Source organism: Pleurodeles waltl, chromosome 2_1 (assembly GCF_031143425.1).
Source record: "Pleurodeles waltl isolate 20211129_DDA chromosome 2_1, aPleWal1.hap1.20221129, whole genome shotgun sequence".
In the NCBI taxonomy this organism is placed as follows: Eukaryota; Metazoa; Chordata; class Amphibia; order Caudata; family Salamandridae; genus Pleurodeles; species Pleurodeles waltl.
Genome location: NC_090438.1, coordinates 98,012,793 through 98,032,771, shown reverse-complemented (window position 1 = coordinate 98,032,771; position 19,979 = coordinate 98,012,793). Strand labels below are relative to the sequence as shown.

The 19,979-nt window shown below is 42.9% G+C and overlaps 1 protein-coding gene across 1 annotated transcript in view; it reads right to left on the bottom strand.

Moving 5' to 3' along the window:
- The window catches only part of CDX4 (caudal type homeobox 4), a 73,803-nt gene that overhangs the window by 16,922 nt on the left and 36,902 nt on the right, over positions 1-19,979 (bottom strand). Inside the window, exon 2 of the mRNA XM_069210698.1 lies at positions 7,517-7,662. Coding sequence (XP_069066799.1) covers positions 7,517-7,662 — 146 coding nt within the window. The remainder of the gene's footprint in view (positions 1-7,516; positions 7,663-19,979) is intronic.

Genomic DNA, 19,979 nt, shown 5'->3' with positions numbered 1-19,979 from the left:
TAGCACATTACACCCCCTAAAATAATAACACAACATTAAACAATTAGAATAATAGCACAAGTACATGTTGCGATATAGAGTAATTTAAGCAAATCTGCTTGAGTTTTGTAACTCCCCATGCTGACTATATGTACAGCTATTTGTCTGAAAGTCAGTCATTAATCTTAGCATGGAGAGTCACTCAAAAGAAGCCAAATTATCTGTATTTTTCTGCTTTTAAAGATAAATACAGAAAAGAAACATAATGCTTTCTGTCTGTAGTTATTTGTAAAAATCAGTAAAAACGGAAAACAGGGAGCCCTAATTATAATCAATCCCATCCTCGTGGGTGGGGGGTCATTAGGACTGTATTGGGGAAGATTTGGACTCAGAATAATGAAGTGTTGCTACGTGACCAGGGCATTATCTCCTTCTCATATCTTCCCTGATACAGTCCTTACCTGCAAGAGAATACCCAATCAATATAGGACTGATTATAGGAAAGCACACCAACATCGAGTGAATGCAAAGTATCAGTACTTTAATAAAGATCAATATATGAAAATACTAGCACAAATTACATGTCTGAAACAGCTGAGAAGACACACTCACCAAATGAAGTAGAAAAACCATCACCCAACTGAACTCGATAACGAGGAAGGAAAGTATGAGGAGATTGCCATGTAGCAGCACAGAAGATTTCTCTGAAAGAAGCCCTCCAGAAGAAGCCCAGGAAGCTGGCAACCCATTAATGGATCTACCCTCAATGACGGAAGAAGAACTTGCGCTAATCCGTAACACAGGACAATGGTAGACTTGATCCATCTACAGAGTTGATTGAGAAGGATGAGAACCTTTATTTGGTAACCCATAGGTAACAGATAAGGGCATCCACCTTGCAAAATGCAGCTCTTCCTGGACAAATAAACCTTAAGGGCTGTATGTATGTCCAGAATATGATGAACTTCCTCCTCAGCTGAGGGGGGTTCAGGAACAAATACAGGTGGAACAATGCCCTGGCAGCAGTGAAAAACAGACTTTTGGCAAAAAGGAAGGACTAGGACGAAGGACCACCTTGTGCGGAAAACATTGAATGAAAGGGGAAACTGAAAGCAAGGCAACCAATTCCCGCGGACTGACCCCTGATCTGAGGAAGAAAGGAAAGCAGAGCTGCCCTGACTGCAGCTAACTCCCTCCCTCCCTCCCTCGGATGAACAGACGTTTCGAAGAAGAGAACACATTTCCTGAACATCACTTTACGCCTTAGAAAAAGGATAAATGATTAACCAGTCATTAAGCTAGGGATACATGTGGATACTCCAAGAATGCAGAATACCCACCAAAGATGCCAAGAACTTTGTAAAAACCCTTCTGGCTGAAGTCAACCCAAATGAAACATGTGATATGGGAAATGCTGGTGGCCCACAGCAAACCACAAAAACCTCTGGTGGGCTGTAAAGATGGAGATATACATCCTGCATATCTGCATACCTAGGTAATCTTCATGTGTGAGCAATGGAAGTATACTTTGGAGTGTGATCATCTTGAATGTGCGATGCTCGATTAACTTGTTAAGACATTTAAGATCTAGCATTGGACAAAATTCACCTGATGGACCAGAAATAGAATTGAATAGTACCTCTTGTCCTGCTCCTGTGGTGGAACGGGGCAAATGGCATTCCTTAATAGCAGGGCCTGAACTTTCAATAGAGCTTGCTGTTTCTTCATGTCTCTCACAAGTGAAGTTAACTGATAATGGTCTTTTGGCTGGTGTGTAAACTCCAGGTGATACCCCTTGGACACCAAAGTGACTGCCCACTGGTCTGACACTGTCCGAATCCAGACATCCTTTAAAAAAGACAGCCAACTGCACACTGGTTGTTCTTGTGATTGTCATGACTTGGAGGAGGCTAGAGGGACAGTGGTGCTGCTGGAGTTTGGGACTGAGACTTGTCATGAGCTGGCCTTGGCCATGGCCTCTCACTCAAAAGGGCTACAAACTTCCTCTAACAGCTGGTGGAAAAGCTCTCTTATGAACAGAACCCCTTCCTTTAGAAAAGGTTTTCAGTGGGGCAAACTGTTTCCTGTTCTCAGCATTTCTTTTAATCATGTCCTCTAGTTGCTGACCAAAAATAGAACGGCCATCAAAAGGTAACTTAGTGCCTGATTTAGAGTTCGGTGAATGGGATTACTCTGTCACAAACATGACGAATATCCCGTCTGCCGTATTAAAATCCTATTATAGCCTATGGAGATCATAATACAGCGGATGGGATATCTGTCAAGTTTGTGACAGAGTAACTTATCTGCCAAACTCTAAATCAGGCCCTTAGTCAAAACAAAAAGCTTCTTACCTGTAGGTGTAGTTTTTGCAGCTTGAAGATTTTTTGGATTCACATGCTTTGCATTATTCCGCCATCTAGTGGTTAGGTTCGGATTTTCTACTATTCTCCTAATTGTTTTTAACTCCATCTTTTTTCTCTACTTTTGCTAGTTGGTGGGCATCGACGGAACCTCAATTTGGTGTCCTCTTGTGACTTTGACCCACTCCCTCTGGATGTCTCCACTCCAATTTGCCATCTTCAGATTCTTTTTTTCCCTGTTTTTCCATCTTCTTGGTGGAGGTGGGTGGGTCGCTACACCTCAGATAAGAATCTTTTTGTTTTGCAGTGTCAATCTTTTCTGAATTCACATGCTTTGCATTGATTTTAAAGCAGTTTCTTCTCTTGTGACGGCTGGGTTGAAGATGGATGTTGATTTGCAAATAAATATCTTAACACCCTTTGAACCACCTGAGCTTCTTTGCTCATTTGTATATCAATACAATAATGTTTTGTAAAAGTATGCACTGAAGCACAAGATGCTGCCGTAAAAATTTCTTTAAATAGAGGGTTTGACATAAAGCCAACCTTAGCGCCTTTCTTCTGTGTTGAGTGGGCTCCCGGTGCTCTAGTAATGCTTCTCCTGCATTGAAGTGGTATAATTGAATCAATTTTGCAATCCATTTGCAATGGTGTTCTTTGACACTGCTTTCCCCGAAGGTTCTTTGAGATTGCCACAAACTATTGCTGAGATTTTCTAAAATGTTTAGTTCTTTCAGTGTAATACATGATGCAATGTCTTGTGTCCAAAGTGTGCAAACTACTTTCCTTATGAGTCTTTGTATTTTGAAAGAAACTTGGTATCTGGATAGATTGATTGATATGAAAGTCTGAAACCCCCTTTGGTAAGAAATGCGGATCAGTTCTCATGACAATCCTAACTTTGTGAATTCGAAAATAGGTTTCTTGAATAATGAGTCCCTGTAACTCACTAACTCTGCTTAAGGAAGTAATCGCCACTAAGAAAGGAGTCATTAATACTAACACATGCAAAGTTGCTTTGTGTAACGGCTCAAGCGGTTTCCTCATGAGTTGTGTAAGAAATAAATTTAGGTTCCACGTAGGCGCTGGAATGCTCCTTGGAGAAGCTATCCTCTTTGCTCCTAGGAATCTTTTCACCACTGGTGATGTCAAAAAACTTCTTCCCATTTGACCTCTTGAATAAGCTGCTATAGCCTCCAGATGAGCTCCTAAAGAAGCATAAGAGAGACCTTCGTGTAGTAGATGTGTTAGATGTTTTAAAACTGTCTTTTCCTTTGTTATCCTTTTGATTAATTTCTTTCCCATACACCAAAGTGTGAATCTTTTCCATATTGCCATATAACATTTCCTTGTTACTGGTTTTCTGGCTTCTTTTAATACAGCTAATGTCTCTTTTGGCAACCTCAAGTGTCCAAATTCTAAGTGTTCAGGAGCCACACTGCTAATTTGAAATATTCTGGCTTAGGTGTGGAACCTTCCCCTTCCCATAGTCAGCTAGTCCTGCCTTTTTGGGAGGCGTTGAAAATTTCCTTGAGCTAACTCTATCTACTCTGTGTACCATGTTTGTCTTGCCTGTTGTGTCGCTATTAAAACCAGCGTCATATGGCTCCTCTTGCATTTGTTGATCACTCTGTGTAATCGAGGAACTGGTGGAAAAGTGTATGCAAATGTCTCGAACCACTCTATTAAAAGGGAATTTCCCTGAGATTGAGGGTGTGGTTGTCTGGAGGCAAAGTCTGGGCATTTTGTGTACCAAGGTGTCACAAACAGGTCTATTGTTGGTGTACCCTATGTTGGAAAATGTTTTCTACCACCTTTTGATTCAGGTCCCATTCATGTGAGCATGAAGCCACTCTGCTTGATTTGTCTGCCTCGCAATTCTTCTTCCCCTGTAAATGAATTGCTGAGTCTCCATGTCACTCTGAATCCCCCAATTCCAGAGCTGTTGAGCCAACCTTGAAGGGGGGGGGGGTGATTGGGTCTCTCCCTGTTTGTTGAAGTAGAACAATGTTGTTGTGTTGTCTGTCTGAATTAATACAGTCTTTCTGTGAATGTGATTCTGGAATGCTTTCATGGCTAGCTAAACAGTCTTTTATCCAGCCAATTTATGTATTGTAGTGCATCCTGATTGTTCCACATCCCTCTTATCCTTATTGAGCCCAAATGAGCTCCACATTCCATGTGTGAGGCATCTGTGGTTACAGTTACTGATGGAGTTGGTTGCAGAAATAGGCTTCCCCGAGTAATGTCCTCGCTGTTGAACCACACCATTTCTTCCTGGACCTTCTGCAAGACAGCCACTAAATCTTCCCAACTCCCCGTTGCTTGAAACCATTGATTCTGAAACCATTCCTGGATTGGTTTTGTGTAGTCTCACATTAGAGATTAAAGGAATGCATGATGCCATCTTTCCTAACAATTCCCCACAGTCCTCGCTGTTAGAACTTGCTCCTTTCCGGTAACGGAGAGCTTCTTCTAACAGAGACTGAGTCCTCTTCTCACTGGGAAACACCTTTGCCTGGATGGAATTGAATCTTGCGCCCAAGAAAACCTTCTCTTGCTCATGTCTGGGGATGACTTCTATAAGTTTAACATGAAACCTATAGCTTGTAGAATTTTCATCACCTTTGAAATATCCTGTTTGCATTTTTAGTAGTAGTGGGCTCTCACTAACCTGTCGTCCAGGTATGGATACACATGTATGTAGGAAAGTCACTCTTTACCCCCACTTTTTGCCTACTGTCAGTATGCTTGGACTGTTTTCACTGGGATCCTGCTAACCAGGACCCCAGTGATTGCGCTCTCTCCCTCTACGTTTGGTTGCTTAGGACTTTGCACACCCCACAATTGGCATACGGGTGCCCTTATATTATTACCTATTATACGGTACTTAGGTACCCAGGGCATTGGGGCACCAGGGGTTGTCCATGGACTGCAGCATGTATTATGCCACCCATGGGAGCCCATACAAAATGTGTCTGCAGGCCTGCCATTACAGCCTGCGTGAAAAGGTGCATGCACCCTTTCACCACAGGTCACAGCACCAGGTCACTGTAAGTCACCCCTATGGTAGGTATGATACAGGTGATGTCCCAGGGCGGCTGTCGGGTTGCAGTGGGTCAGTGGTGCAGGAACCAACAAGCCTTGGCAAATGCAAACGAAAAGAAAGACGAGTTGCAAGGCTGAAGAGGACCAGCAAGCCCCATTTGACTTGACCCAAGAAGGGGAATCCGGGGTGACCCTCAGCAGTTGGGAGAGTCACCAGAAGAGGACCCCAGAGCACTTCTTTAAAATGTATCTTCCTAAGTGGAGATTTTTGCCTTCTTTCAAGAAGGCTTGTAAAGACACTTAAGAAAGAGACAAATAATGCAGCCTATGTACATACCCTGGCTGAAGTCTTCATTATGAAGACTTTGGCCAGTGCACACAATTCCTCATCCCATCTCCCATGGCCCAGCCCTACCCCTCCCTGAACCCGCTGTGGCTGAGCCAGCAGAAGATATTCAAATATCGCTTTATTTTTCTGCTGCTGGCTCTTAGCTAGTGGGGCAACGCTCCTCCGCCATTGCGAAGGAGCCACCTTTGCGGACAAGCTGATAATGAAGCATGCCATCATAATGTGGGTGGGACTTTTCCATTTAATTCTTGATGGCATTTCCCCTGGAAGGCCCTGAGACATCCAAAACACTAGTGTAAATGCCACTTTAGAAATCATTGTGTCAGTGCTCCATTTCTCCCCTAGATTTTTTTACTGTAATAACCTATTCATTGAAATGTGTTGGGGAATGTTTCTATTGATTTCACTTCGATTTTGGAACTGGTTCTTTTTATCTACAGGTTTCTCCGTTTATTTAAGTTAGTAGTATATATGTATGTATATATATATATATATACATACATATATATATATTTTTTAAACAAAAGCGTCCTCTCAGCGAAAGCGCACTCCCACCAGGTTAATTTAGGAAAATCGAAATTCAGCAACTCACAGCGAATTCCTTTCAGTCTTTTCAAAATTCAGGCCTATATCGAAAAAGCCAGGAAAGCAGCACCACTGTGTTCTGAGCAGGTCGGTGTGACTAAAATGGATTGTCACACTTCGAGCAGCAGGTTGAAATATATGCAGCTAATTTGAAAATTCACGTCGAATTCGCCTACTAAGGAATTGTATTCTTTTCATGATTTTGTCTGGCTCCAGCAACCCACCTTGGGTGCAATTACAAATGCGCAGGACTACCGTAACCAGCATGCACTTGGGCTGGCACTTGAATATATTAATCAGGTGCTTGCAATTGAATTTGCTGAACGAGCCAGGTATGTGGTCTTTAAAAGGAATGAGGGTCTGGAACACATCCAGCAATGGCTGCACCTACGAGGGTGATATATTTTTTAGTTTCTCTGCTGATGAGGGGATCAACCCCGAAACACGTGTCCAGAGATGTTTTTTCGATATAGGCCTGAATTTTGAAAAGACTGAAAGGAATTCGCTGTGAGTTGCTGAATTTCGATTTTCCTAAATTAACCTGGTGGGAGTGCGCTTTCGCTGAGAGGACGCTTTTGTTTAAATATATATATATATATATATATATATATATATATATATATATATATATTCTGCGTGGCAGGTCATAGATCGAAGGAGAAAAAACGCTTACCTCGACTATATTGATAGAAATTAAAGTTTCAAGAACTGCAGTTTGTATTCAGTATGTTCAATGAGGTTGGGAATATGCGCAAGACACCCATCCATACGTACATGTTATGTTTCACACACTACTCCAGTAAACAGCTTAGATCTTGTGGCTTTGTGTTTGCTTTGGGGCTTTTTCTGAATTGAAGATTAATGTTTACTCGACCTGCTTCTTTTGATGCACGACTGCCGCCTGGCTGCCGATGGACCCTGAAACGAGGCCCTGTGCCCGTGTCAGCAGTGAGCATATACTCGGCCCTCAAAACCTGCTTTCCCATGGCTTTTTATTTAACTTGGACAAATCTTCGCCCTCCGACACTCATTGATACACAGATTGAGCAAATTAGCCCATCCTGTCACCTGTGTGTGACTTCCACTTGGGTTGCAGTAGCACCAGGTTACGGCCTGCCTTCCCACCTGCTTCCCACGCCTGAAGCCTGGGAAGGGCCGAGGCACTGCCGCCAGTATTCCCATGTATACCGACCTGTCGGTCCGAGAGCCCCAGGCTGGCGGCCAGCTCCGACTTCCTCCTAATCGTGATGTATCTGTTCGAAAGGAACTCCTTCTCGAGCTCTAGCCGCTGGTGATCTGTGTAGACGACACGGTATTTTTCTTTCGTCCTTGTTTTGCCTGTTTCAGAAAAAAAACAATTTCATATGGATTTTAAAAATGTGGCGGGCACATTCCCCCCCCCCCCCCGCCCCTTTTCTGCAAAGCATATTCACATTTGGTGGAAGCATTAGCGCTCACAAATTACCAGCCTATTTATGTAAAGCATTTTTATCTCTTTTACCAAAACTGTAAGTGCTCAACAGAACAATGCGGAAAACGTCCATCTTCTTTCACACTTAGCCTCTGAAGCTACGCGTGTTATTTTAACGCGTTTTTTAAATGTCACTTTAGTCTTCCTTTGGAAGATTGCGGCCACCTGCGTCATTTCATAAACGCCGGACCATCTTACAGAAAGTTCCCCGCCGCTCCGAAAAGGAGATCCTCAGGTTTGCAGGGCTTTTATACCTCTTGTGTTAACCAGTAGACTGATATGGACCAAACCTGATTTCGATTATGCTTGGTAGAGGTTTATACTAAGGGCTAAGGTCTTGATATATCGGAAACAGGAACAGATGATGCAGTTCCACCTTGCGGATGACCGGTAGGCGAAATCTCTGCACCTTTCCGTGCTACTCAGCTAACAAAACTGATGCAAAATCAGTGCACTTCATATTGTCTCAGTGAAAAACATTAATGCAATATGGCTTAGTCCCAAACGTATTGCAAGAATGGCCCAAACTGGGCTACGCTGCAACTAGTGCGAACTTGTACTTTACTCTCCAGGATAGAGGTTCTACTATTTCAGTTACACTGGGGACAAAAGCCTGTATAAATTCGGTAACTAGCACTGTAGTACTTTTTTATGTATTCATACAGCAGTCCCAGAACATACAACTCCTATGAGTCACAGCTCCTATTCGACAAGCTCCTTTCTATCTAGGCTATTGTATATGAATGTTCTCTGGCGATGCCCATCTCAGATGTTTGAGGCCAATTCGCAGCCAGCCATGTCATATATGTAAAAGAGTATTACATGAGTGCTATTAGTTGTATGTGCTCCAAAATGCCTTTATAAATAGGTCCCACTGTTTTTATATTTATTAAACGTGTATATTGTACGGCCGTCTCTCAGGCAAGAAACTGCTGTTAATTACAATATTCAGAGAAATCTGCTGCTTGCATTCACGTGAGCTTATATACCGTGTAAATAAATATATATATATATATATATATATATATATATATATATATATATATATATATATATATATATATATATATATATATACACGAGACTTGCGGTCATCTGGCAACTAAAGATAGCATCTGCTGCCCTTGCACTGTATCTGCTGTAATTACGGTGGCATGTCACCAGACCTGGCCATTGACCCTTTGAGAACCATTATAAGTGGATTGGGGAGTTTTTTGTTTTGTTTGAAAATCCCTCTGATCTGGGTCTGCTTGGATTGATCTGAGCCACCGGGATAGCTTGTAGGAGAAGAGGCTCCCAGCACTGCATTGAGGTGTTAAAACGCAGCACACTCCAGACAAAGGCCTACAAGCAGATCTTATCGAGCCCCTTTCACATTCAGGGACGCAGGCCAATTGGTTCGGAATTTACAAGCTCTAAACAAATGTCCGCTTCCTTTCATCTTCGGAGGGCGGGGTGACGAAGGGGGCAGGGTGAAGCGACGAATAGTGAAGTATGTGACTTTTACAACTTCCTCTGGGCAGGCAGCCTTCCAGTGAATTTACCCAGAAGCATTGTCCGTGTGGAGAAGCGGACACAAACATTACTGTATTCAGTGATGTTGAAAAGTTACACTACAACAATAACAGTTACTCTCGCCTTACTGCTGTGCTGCTTATACGTGAGCTAGTTCGGTTGTTCAGAGCAAAGTTGTTTAATCCGAGGCATCAATTAAGGGTTTTTACACTGCTACATTGAGATGCAGTCTCAAATAAGGTTGACTTTCCAGGTTAAAGTGCTAAAACATGCAATCTCCCAGGCAGTAAAGCGGTGATTTCTCAAGCTAGTTACGCTGTACTAAGATTACAACATGCTAAATCTGAAAAAAAAAATGCCAGTTAAGGTATCCAATGCACACCAAAAGGCTTCATATCTCACGTCGCCTACCACGTTGCATGTGGTGCTGTTTATTTATTTATTTATTTGTTTGTCCTCCTCAAATTGGCGTTTTGAGCATAGCGGTGCGATGGTGCGTTTTGTGCGCGTTGGAATGTACAAATTATGAATTTCAGTGGTTTTACGTTTTTACAGCGAAAATAATAACTCATTTATTAAATGTTTTTCCAACTCCCTGCAGCTGCTCATGGCCTTAAGGCGTGCGCAGTGGGGTTGGCTGCATAACCTTTAATTTGGCCGGGCTTTACACCTATCCTGTAGCAGGCGACCAAACCCTGCTACTCTCAGCGTTTGGCCTGCGCAGCATCCTTGATGGGAGGGCCTACTTCGGAATTGCGAGCCTGATGTCTGACCTTTGAATCCCCACACACACAAAATGGCAGCCCTGGACCTCGGTATTGTGGCCCCTTGACAAATTCTAGAGTCACAAATCAGATTTGCGACTCCGGTGACTTTTACAATTATTTTTCTTCAAATTGAGGGGGTGGGGCAGGCAGCTTTTTTAGTAGTGACTATGTTTTCAGAACCAAAAGCGGGACGGCCATAGACATAGAAGTGGGACTAACTGTTGACACCCACCCACTATGGGCACTGAAGGCCTACAATATAGCACTCACTAGCAGAGGAAGGTCTGCACAGTCACATCCGACAAACCTATATGAAATACAACATATCCAAAGACCAGCATTTCAGATGCTGTGGACTTCTATTTCACTAAGAATGGGCTGCCCAAGAAAGAGCAAAGATTTCAAGTTGTCTAATAAATATCATGTCAATTGTGCTGTGCATTCTGGAACCATTGATTCTGTAGTTAGAATGGTACAACAAGACTACAATACAAGAAGGCGAAAACGAATGGGAAGTAGTGAATTAACTTCAATCTATGTTTTCAACGGGAATACAAAATAAATTCAGATCTCTTTTTCTACGTTTTGTGCAACCCTCTGAAATCTAGACAAAAACGCTCCCTCTCCTACACTCTGACTAGACACGGGCAGGACTACTGGAATTATGCAGCTGGAGAGCACCACACTATGCAGCAGGATTGACTAAATTATGAGGCAAGAAAAGGCACATTTTTTCTTGGCATTACCTCACTATTGTCCGATTTTTATGCGTGATAATACAGCCCGGGCAAATATTTCACATTATTAGTATCAGTTTTACAACCAAATACAGAAATAAGCAACTGAAAGATGGCCATCTAACCTTTGCAAAGGAACTTCCATTGTGCATGAGTACACTGCTACATTTTTAGTAACTTTTGATCCGTTTGAGCTAGAGACACATTTTTTGTTAAAATCAGCAGACTATGCAGCAGATGATGGATTTTGGGGTAAATGTAGCAACTCCATAATTATGTGGAAAAAAACCAGGGCTGCCTAATCACATAATTCCATTGGCCCTGGAAAAAGGGCATGCTTGGCCTTGACTGATGGGTTAGTTTGACACAGATGCTCCCCTCTTTAAACTTGCTGTGATACATGAATGAGACAGCACAGTAAACTACTCTTTAAATAATTCAGTTACTGTCCCTGGTGTGAGTAGAGGGTCAGTGACAATGCGAGCCCGAACTAACTAGTAACTAATGTGTGCTCTCATCCGCCCTTTATCAGAAACTAGGTCATGTATTCATTTAAACTAAAAGTATTTAGGACACAGGACCGTTTAAGAAAACTGGGACTGCATGGGCAAATCTGCAATGTCTGATCACCCTACCTTTGAAGGTTCTCTCCATTGTGGCCTGGGGGTCAGTTGTGCTTACCTGCTTTCTAATAGGCCCTCCCTTTTTTAATAAAGTTCTGGAAAGGGGGGCTGTGTCCAGAGCCCTTAATGGCAAAGTTTATCTTGCTGCAGCCAGTTAGATGTCAATGCAATGGCGGTTCTTCAAAAGGGACGTCGGGGCACTGTCTTGGGACCTACAACAGTCAGTATATTATATCTGCCTTATTGTTAATTAGCCCATATTTACTTTAGACCGAATTAGTGCTGCAGTTTTGCTGTCACGTAATGGAGGAAGCATAGCCCTCTTACTTACACTACTCAAATGAGTGACAAGGGCTGCTGTAAGATTGTGCGCCTGCCAGACTTGGCAAGTATTGGGCATCACCAACCAAAGGTGCACACTTTGAAGTTTCTGAACTGACTCCATTTAAAAGCCAGGTGAATTAAACAACAGCCTCATGTTCTCCAGTGAACCGCTCAACCACCCCAGAGGCAGTTCTCATACACTATTTAAATAATTTCTTGCTCTTTATTTTAAAGATTTGCATCTGGATTGGATTGCCAGGTGGAAAGCAAAAGTTACGGGTCCGCACTCAGAAATAATGAAGAGCAGCTCACGTTTGTTCTGCTTGTGAACTATCAGAGTCCATGTCTAACATAAACGTGAAGTTTGGAAACACAACTCCAGGATTACTATATTTTCTCCTAAAAGGCAGATGTGACAAAAGTCTTTCATTTTCATGCAGAATGTTCTCACACAGGGTTCATCTACGCATGCTGTACACAAAGCTTTGGATAAACTGCAACATTATTTGTCTGCTACGGTCCAATTACTCTTTGTAGTGCGTTGAATCACTATTACACATGTACAGTGACTTGTAAAATAAAAATGAAAATACGTCAGAGTTATACTGGTAGGCATGCTTTAATAGGCCACTTAATTGGAAACTTCAATCTGGAGTGTTGATAATGTGAAGAGAGAAGGCTGAAGTGGTCTCCATAGTCTACAAAGCAAGTGGCCATGTCCTTTTGCTTTAGAGTGCCCCTGCATTAACTAGTGCCTCTTCTCCTTGATCAAGTTCATATTCTTATCAAGACTCCCGTCCCAATGCCAAATTACTTGATACTATAATGACCTGTGCAGTGCTGGAATTGTTAAAAAAGTTAATCCGGGGACCCATACATAGGGGGTTTAGGAGTGGCAGAGTAAGAGGGTGGAGTTATGAGGGAAAGCGGAATCTGAAAGTCTACTTATGCAGTTATTTAAAAAGAAATCTGCTGCAAAGAAATTGGAAGTCACAAGGGAAACCAGAGTCTGGCAGTACTTGTACATTTATTTAAAAACTAATCTGCTGCAAAGAATTTGGCAAAAAGGACATAGTTGACACCAAATCTGTTTCAGTTTACTTAATTGGCCACAAAGAGGCTGCATTTTAAAATATCTTACAGGGTTAAGACAGAGGCTGCAGAGATTATTGTCAGCCCAGCAATTTTGAGGGCAATATAATAGCGGTAAGATATCTCTGGAGGTTAACGCAATCCTGGGAGAGTTTTGTTCAGTCACGTTTTTGAATCTAGCGTTGAGGATCAATGTGCCTGCTGCATGCACACTATGTAACATGCAGTTCGCAGAGTTCTATTTTTTAGGATATGTAAGTGGGCTACTGCCTTTGACACTGAGATTGTTTTATTACTTACAGTTCATAATTAGCATACCCTCTAATGTACACAGTGATCTATTTACTATCATCAAAGAGCTGCAGGCAAACTAAACTGTAAGTCATGGGTCTAGAGCCTTATTGTTTTTTTCTCAATATGTTGTTATTAAAGGGTTACAAAGAAGGGTTCCTTTGGGAAGTAATAAGGTCTTGTTAGTATAGACAACCACAATCACTGTGTTACATTTTATATCCTGACTTTGTGTTTCGCCCGACCATTCCCTCATAATATGTAATGTCTACAAGTATGGATGATCTGTGATTCCTACACGTTATAACACACATTGTCTTATGTAACAGCTCCTGTACATTGATTTACAGACTTGTGTGATGTATTGTGCATCTGCGTGTGTGATGTAAAGTGCTTGGACGCCTTACACTGGAACGAGTAGAGCTATAAAACGATTACATAAAAAAAATTGTAACTGTACTTTAAATTAACATTTGTGTAATTACTCATATGTCATGTTATGTGCATTTGTCCAGTGCACTATCACCCGCGAGGGTATCCTATGCCTGAGCAGCTGTGTGGCTAACCCTACTTATGGTGGGTTGGCTAATCGAAAAGTCAGGTCTTCAACTTCTTGCGGATTTCAAGAAGAAAGGAGGAAGCTATAATGTGGAAAGGGAGGCCATTCAACACTTTAGGAGCTATGTAAGAGAACGCTCGACCTCCTGATCTAGTTCTGTGTATGCTTTGAATGGTGGCGAGTAGGAGTCCTGCAGAGCGGAGGTGTCCGGGTGGTTGGTGGAAGGAGATGTGACTGTTCGGGTCGGTGGGGCCTGAGTTGTGCATTTGACAGATAAATCTTGCATTCTTACATTACAAGCACATCTCTTCTGTTGGGAGTTGAACAACGTTAAAAGCCTACCTCCAGGTTCTCTTAAGTACTTGCATTGTGATAACTAGTTGCGCGCCTTTGTTTCCTTCCATTGCATTGTCGTTTAGGTGTTAAGCTCCAGGCGGCTGCCAGCTACGATGATACTTGAACAAAAGGAGGCCTGGTGGCCTTTTAAATCATGTCTTTGTTTTGGACCCTTACTGTTTCAAATGGAATGCAGACAACCTACAGGCACTGCTGAATGATGCCCCGTTGTCATAAAATGACACCAGGACAAATTCAGCATATTTCCCTAGGTCGACTTGATTCCAGATCAGGCTTAGAGATAGGTGCCTTTACTGAGATACAGCAGGTTCCCCCTACATTCTAGCACTAGCCCTATGCCTTTTTTTAGTCTTTTGAGTTTTTCTCTTTTCATCCTGCCTGTTAATCTAGTGATTATAAACCAGAGGTTTATTTTAAAACAATTTCAAAAGCAACAGTACACCAGAAATTTGAGCAAATGTAGAAGATTTCCCAGCACAATTGTGTTTGATTCAGTCAAATCATGAAATCACATTGCTAGTGTGATATTTATTTTTCTGTGAAATTATTTAATCACTGTAGATGTGGAAACTGTTTGATGCATGTGTACATCTGCAAATACCTGACTTAAATCTTTCACAAGAAAAAACAAGCATTTGCAATGCAACGGGTCTCGAGTTTGCTAGTGTTAGAGCTATTAGCGTTGTAAACTCCTAACCAGACTTTTCACTCGTAATGAAACCTATAGGCAAAAGTGCAATTATGTACATAACCGGAAAAAGTGCAAATAACTGTGTAACAGGGTCGATATTATGCAAATCGCTCGACTTCTGCCAAGCAAAATCGCGCTGCGAAAATAGAGAAAAAGTAGTCCACGAACCGGTCTGAAAACAGCGAGCCTCGTATGTTTTCTGTACTTGGTCGATGTGCTCGAAATCAAGCAGATTCTAACAGGCAAGACCATGAACCAATGAAAGACACTGAGGTGACGTGGACGGGGCTCCGAGCCCTTTTTAATTCCTAAAACGTCTCGCTAGCGAAACGCATGTGCAAGCGCATGCGACGCAGGCTCTACCCTAAAAAGACCTTTTAAGCTGGAACCAACAGCTGTCTTTTGACCACTTACACCCCACATGCATGAATTTACACAAAAAAATCATTAATTTTTTATTCTCTCCCTGATTTGATGATGAGAGGTACAGATAGGTACAGAGAGTCACAGATAAATGAAAAGTTTCCTGAAATTTCAAAAAATCACTTTGAAGCACTCAGGTATCTGCCTCTCCCCACCGGAAGGACATAAAAGACACATTATATAACTGAATTTCTCTAGGGGTGGGCAAGCTAACAAATTAGCAGGGAGAGCAGAACCAAGCCAAGGGTCTGATTCAGATCTTAGAGCCAGTTCACAAGCTGAGCCCTGAACATATTTGCTATGTAAATCATACAACAAACATCACTTGAAATATGATAGTCTCTTCAAAGTTCAAAAAAGTATATTTCTTTAATATGTGGAAGCGTTTACATTAAAAGGGCACCTTTTATCACTGTACTAAGATGTATTTATTAAAAGTGATAGTTTTGTACAACTGGTATTCTGCACTCACATATTTAAAAGTGCATTTGTACGTGATAATGAAGAAGAAAGGAGTTTTAGTGAGATTAAACATTTGCAGAATATCAAACAATTTAAGTGGAAAAGCTGCGATTTATCCAGGCTTTCTGGTTCGACTTTGTACAAATCAGCTAGTAAATGGGTATCTCTTTGTTTTTCTTATGTTAAGGCTTTGATAATAGCTCTTAATGCATTTTTTTTAAAACATAGAGCAAACTAAACCATAAGGTTTTGGAGCACTTTACATGAGCACCAGTTACATTACACAAGGTCACATGCATTGTTTAGAGGCATTGGGAGATTAGGTGATTTGCCCAGAATCACAGAATGTTGTGCCGATACTGAGACTTGAACCCGATCCCAAAGTTGGCAGCTCTGACTGTAATGCCACATCTTGGATAACGGGAGGGAAGCAGCCAGAAGCCATATGAAAGCTCAGCTTGTTATGGGCTCGTGTTTCTAACAGGACCTTGAGCTGAGTCAGAGCCAGGCTTCAGACTTGAGCTTCAGTGGCTCACCCACCTCTAAATTTACATGTGCTGCTACAGCACACAGGGACTTCCATGTCATGGTCAAGACTGCAGAAAGTCATGGGAATTTCTTCCTCATTGACCACATATACACATAGCGAAAACATGCAGGTCACTTCAGTGATGCAGGGCACCAGGCATGGGACATCCTGAACCATTTGCCGGTGACAGTGGTTCTGAGAGGCCTGGCTCGAAATTCCACACTGACAGCTAGACTTAACACTTGGTATCTGAAGGACAATGTTGGTAAAAAGACACTTAGAGAGGGGGCAGATTACTACTTCAAAGAGTGCAAGGGGACAGTAGAACTGGGATGTGTTCTGTGGGAGGCCTTTAAGGCAGTGATTCGTGGACAGGCCCAGGCTCTTATCGGGGGTAAGAAAAAGGAGAAGAAACTTAAATTTGAAGCCTTAGAATCCGATATAAGGACCTTAGAGACCCAAATCCTTACAGATGGCAGTGCTAACCTATGCCATCGCCTTCAGATAAGAGAGGCGGAGTTGGGTGATCTGGCAGGAGACAGGGCTCGTGCCTTCTCACTGACAACGCAGCACAGACTATATGACTTGGGCGACAAACCTAACAAACTGCTGGCATGGCTTGACAGGTTGGACTCGGACTGGAGCGGGGTGCTGGAGGTCTTGAACGATGATGAGTACCGCAAATAACTAGTGCAGCAGAAGAGAACAGAAAATAACAGAAAATCTACATACGTCTGCGACGATGATGTCAGAGGGGGCTTGTGTTGACTTTCTGAAAGACATTGACCTTGCATCGCTTACGGTGGGGGACAGAGCGACTCAGGACAAAGACCTGATGATGGATGGAGGAAACAGAAGTGTCAATTTGAGCCCTCCAGTCTGGGAAAATGATGGGGCCCAGTGTGCTCCCAATCCAATTGTACAAGGGCATAATGGGTAAGGTTGAAGAACCCATGCGGGCCATTTTCCAAGATGCACTTACGAAAGGTGGTTTACCTGAGGACCAGCGCACAACGATTATCATTGTCATACATAAACGAGGCAAACTGGCAATGGACTGTGGGTCGTTTCGCCCTATATCCCTGCTGAATGTGGAGGCCAAGGGTATTGGCTAAACTCCTAGCAGCCAGGTTACAAAACGTTATCTCCTCAGTGATCCATCCAAATCAATCTGGTTTTATGCCACATAGGTGCACACACCTCAATTTGCGGTGACTGTATGGAGTATTGCACATGACTTGGCCACCGTAAACTGAACAGGCAGCACTCATGGCCCTGGATGCCAAAATAGCATTTGATAGTGTTGATTGGAACTATTTTGTTGCAACCCTGAGTAGGATGGGCTTTGATCCCGAATTCTGCGGCTGGGTCAAACTCATATCAGAAACCACTTTTAAGGGTGAAAATCAATGGTGGGGCTCCCGAATCTTTCCCCTACAGAAGGGCACGAGGCAAGGGTGTCTCTTATCCCCTATGTTATTTGCACTGACTCTTGAGCCACTTTTGACATGGGTCAGTCAAGATCCGATCATTCTGGGAATATGGAGGGCTGGGGAATGGGAGGACTGTATCTTTCTCTCTATATGGATGATGTGTTGCCCTATGTTACTAAACTGACCCTTTCTATCGATAGACTACTGCAAATATTTAAGATCTTTGGGGACCATTTGGGTTACCACATTAATTGGGATAAGTCCCTCCTCTTCCCACTGACTGGCGATATTCTGAGACTTACCTCCTGTTGCAAGATGCCGCTAGTGCACAAGGGATTCCAATATCTTGGAGTATATGTCACTTGTGACTTGATGGAATTTCTGCATAGGAGCTTATCTCCGCAACTGGATAGACTGCGTAGGAATATAGACCACTGGGGACATTTGCCACTTACGTTAATGGACAGGGCTCCTTATACAAAAAGATGACACTTCCCCGCCTCTTGTATGTCTTTCAGAATACACCGTTCAAGGTTCCTACTGGGTTTTTTGGGAAAATAAGCCAGGAGGTTTGGACACTCCTATGGAATGGGAACAGCTTGTGGATTGCGTTGCTCAAGCTCCAGAGAGGAGTCTATGTCGGAGGACTGGCAATCTCAGACATACTTAAATGCTATTGGGCAACGCAGCTGGTGGTAGTGAATGAAGGGGTCTTTGCAGACCGTGATGCACCGGCCTATCGGATGCATAGAGAAACAATCAGTAATAAGGGATATGAAGGGGTCTTATACAGATGGGCCCAGGAACAGGCCCTACCGACACACAGGCAGTTGTGAGAGTGTGAAGGGATGCCACTCACTACTTAGGATGGAAGAATAAGCTTACTACACAAACCCCATTGTGGGTCAGCGATCTTTTGCAGGAGGTGGGTACCCTAAAGGGATTCTCGAAGTGGGCCCTGATCAGTATTGAACATCTTGGGGATATTTGGAGGCAGAATGCACTAATTACATTTGAGATCCTACACCAAGAATCCTATATGGCAGAGCCCGAAAGATATAAATACCTATAGTTGGATCATGCACTCAAGAGTCATATAGTTGAAGGGGAACAACTGCCGGAGGCAACGCTACTAGGAGCTCATAACAGACCACACCATCTTCACTATCTATAAGAAACTGGTTAACAACTCCCCTCACCTCATGGTGCAACTGAGGGAGGTATGGGAGGGCGACTTAGGAACTCTTTAAGATGATGACTGGACAGAGGCCCTCCAAAGCATGTGCCAAATAGCGACCCAGGCCAGGCCCGGTTCTGATTATTACAACTCAGAATCGTGGACAGGTCCTGTTCTCCAGGGTGTTACTCCACAAGGTAGGGAGAGGGCCTCTGCGCTTTGCCTGCAGGAGTGCAGTCACATTCTACCACATACTTTGGGACTGCCCTACGATATATAGATTTACTGGGGAGATGTAGTGCAAAGAATGACTCAGGCTATGGTTACGACAGTCCCCCTTGATCCGAGATTGCTCCTCCTGTCCATCACAGGAAAGGCCTCATGACTAGGTATCCACAAGCATGGCTGAGGATCGCAGTGGGGGTAACCAAGCGTAACGTGGCACAGGTCTGGGGTACAGCCCACCCCCACATGATTCGAGGAATGGGAAACAGATTTAGGTTGGTGTCAGAGGGCTGAGCATGTTGTTTACCCAAGCAGAGGCTCCCCCCAGAAATGTGAGAAGGTGTTGGGCCTCTGGAATTCGTTTTGTGGAAACTGAGGGATGGAGTAGAAGGTGGGATGGGAGAGGAAGAATACTGCAAAAGGAAGCAATAGCACTGTGGATTGATGTTCCCTGTGGCCAATTGAGTTCCATCTTAAATGTGATAATTTACATGTGGGCTTAGTTCAGCCTATTGTGTTTCGGACAAATTGTATGATTACTGTACTTTACCAAAGGTATCTACTGTATGCTCTGCACTGCCTGATAAAAATAATTAAAAAAAATGCTGCACAAAGTGTCCCAGCCAAGCAGAAGCAGGAAGCTGATTTAGGGATTCGAGTTAGCATTAGAGGAGTATTTACCAAACGGGCAAAGGGGCAAACAAGGATATGGACAAAGAGTGAACGGATGCAAGCAGTGTCATGGTACAAACAATGAAACCAAACAGTGTTAGGATCTGTCAGTGACATGGAGCAAACTTAGGTTGGGACATGATTAAACAGTAATACTCGTGCACACTAAGTCAGCACTGGGGCAAGCAGCAACATGGTTTAACAGTGACATGGCAAATGGTGACAGTACAAGTTTAAGGTGGGGCAAACAGAGGCTAAGAGTGACCTGGTATCAATATGTATAATATCGTACCTAGGATAAAATCAG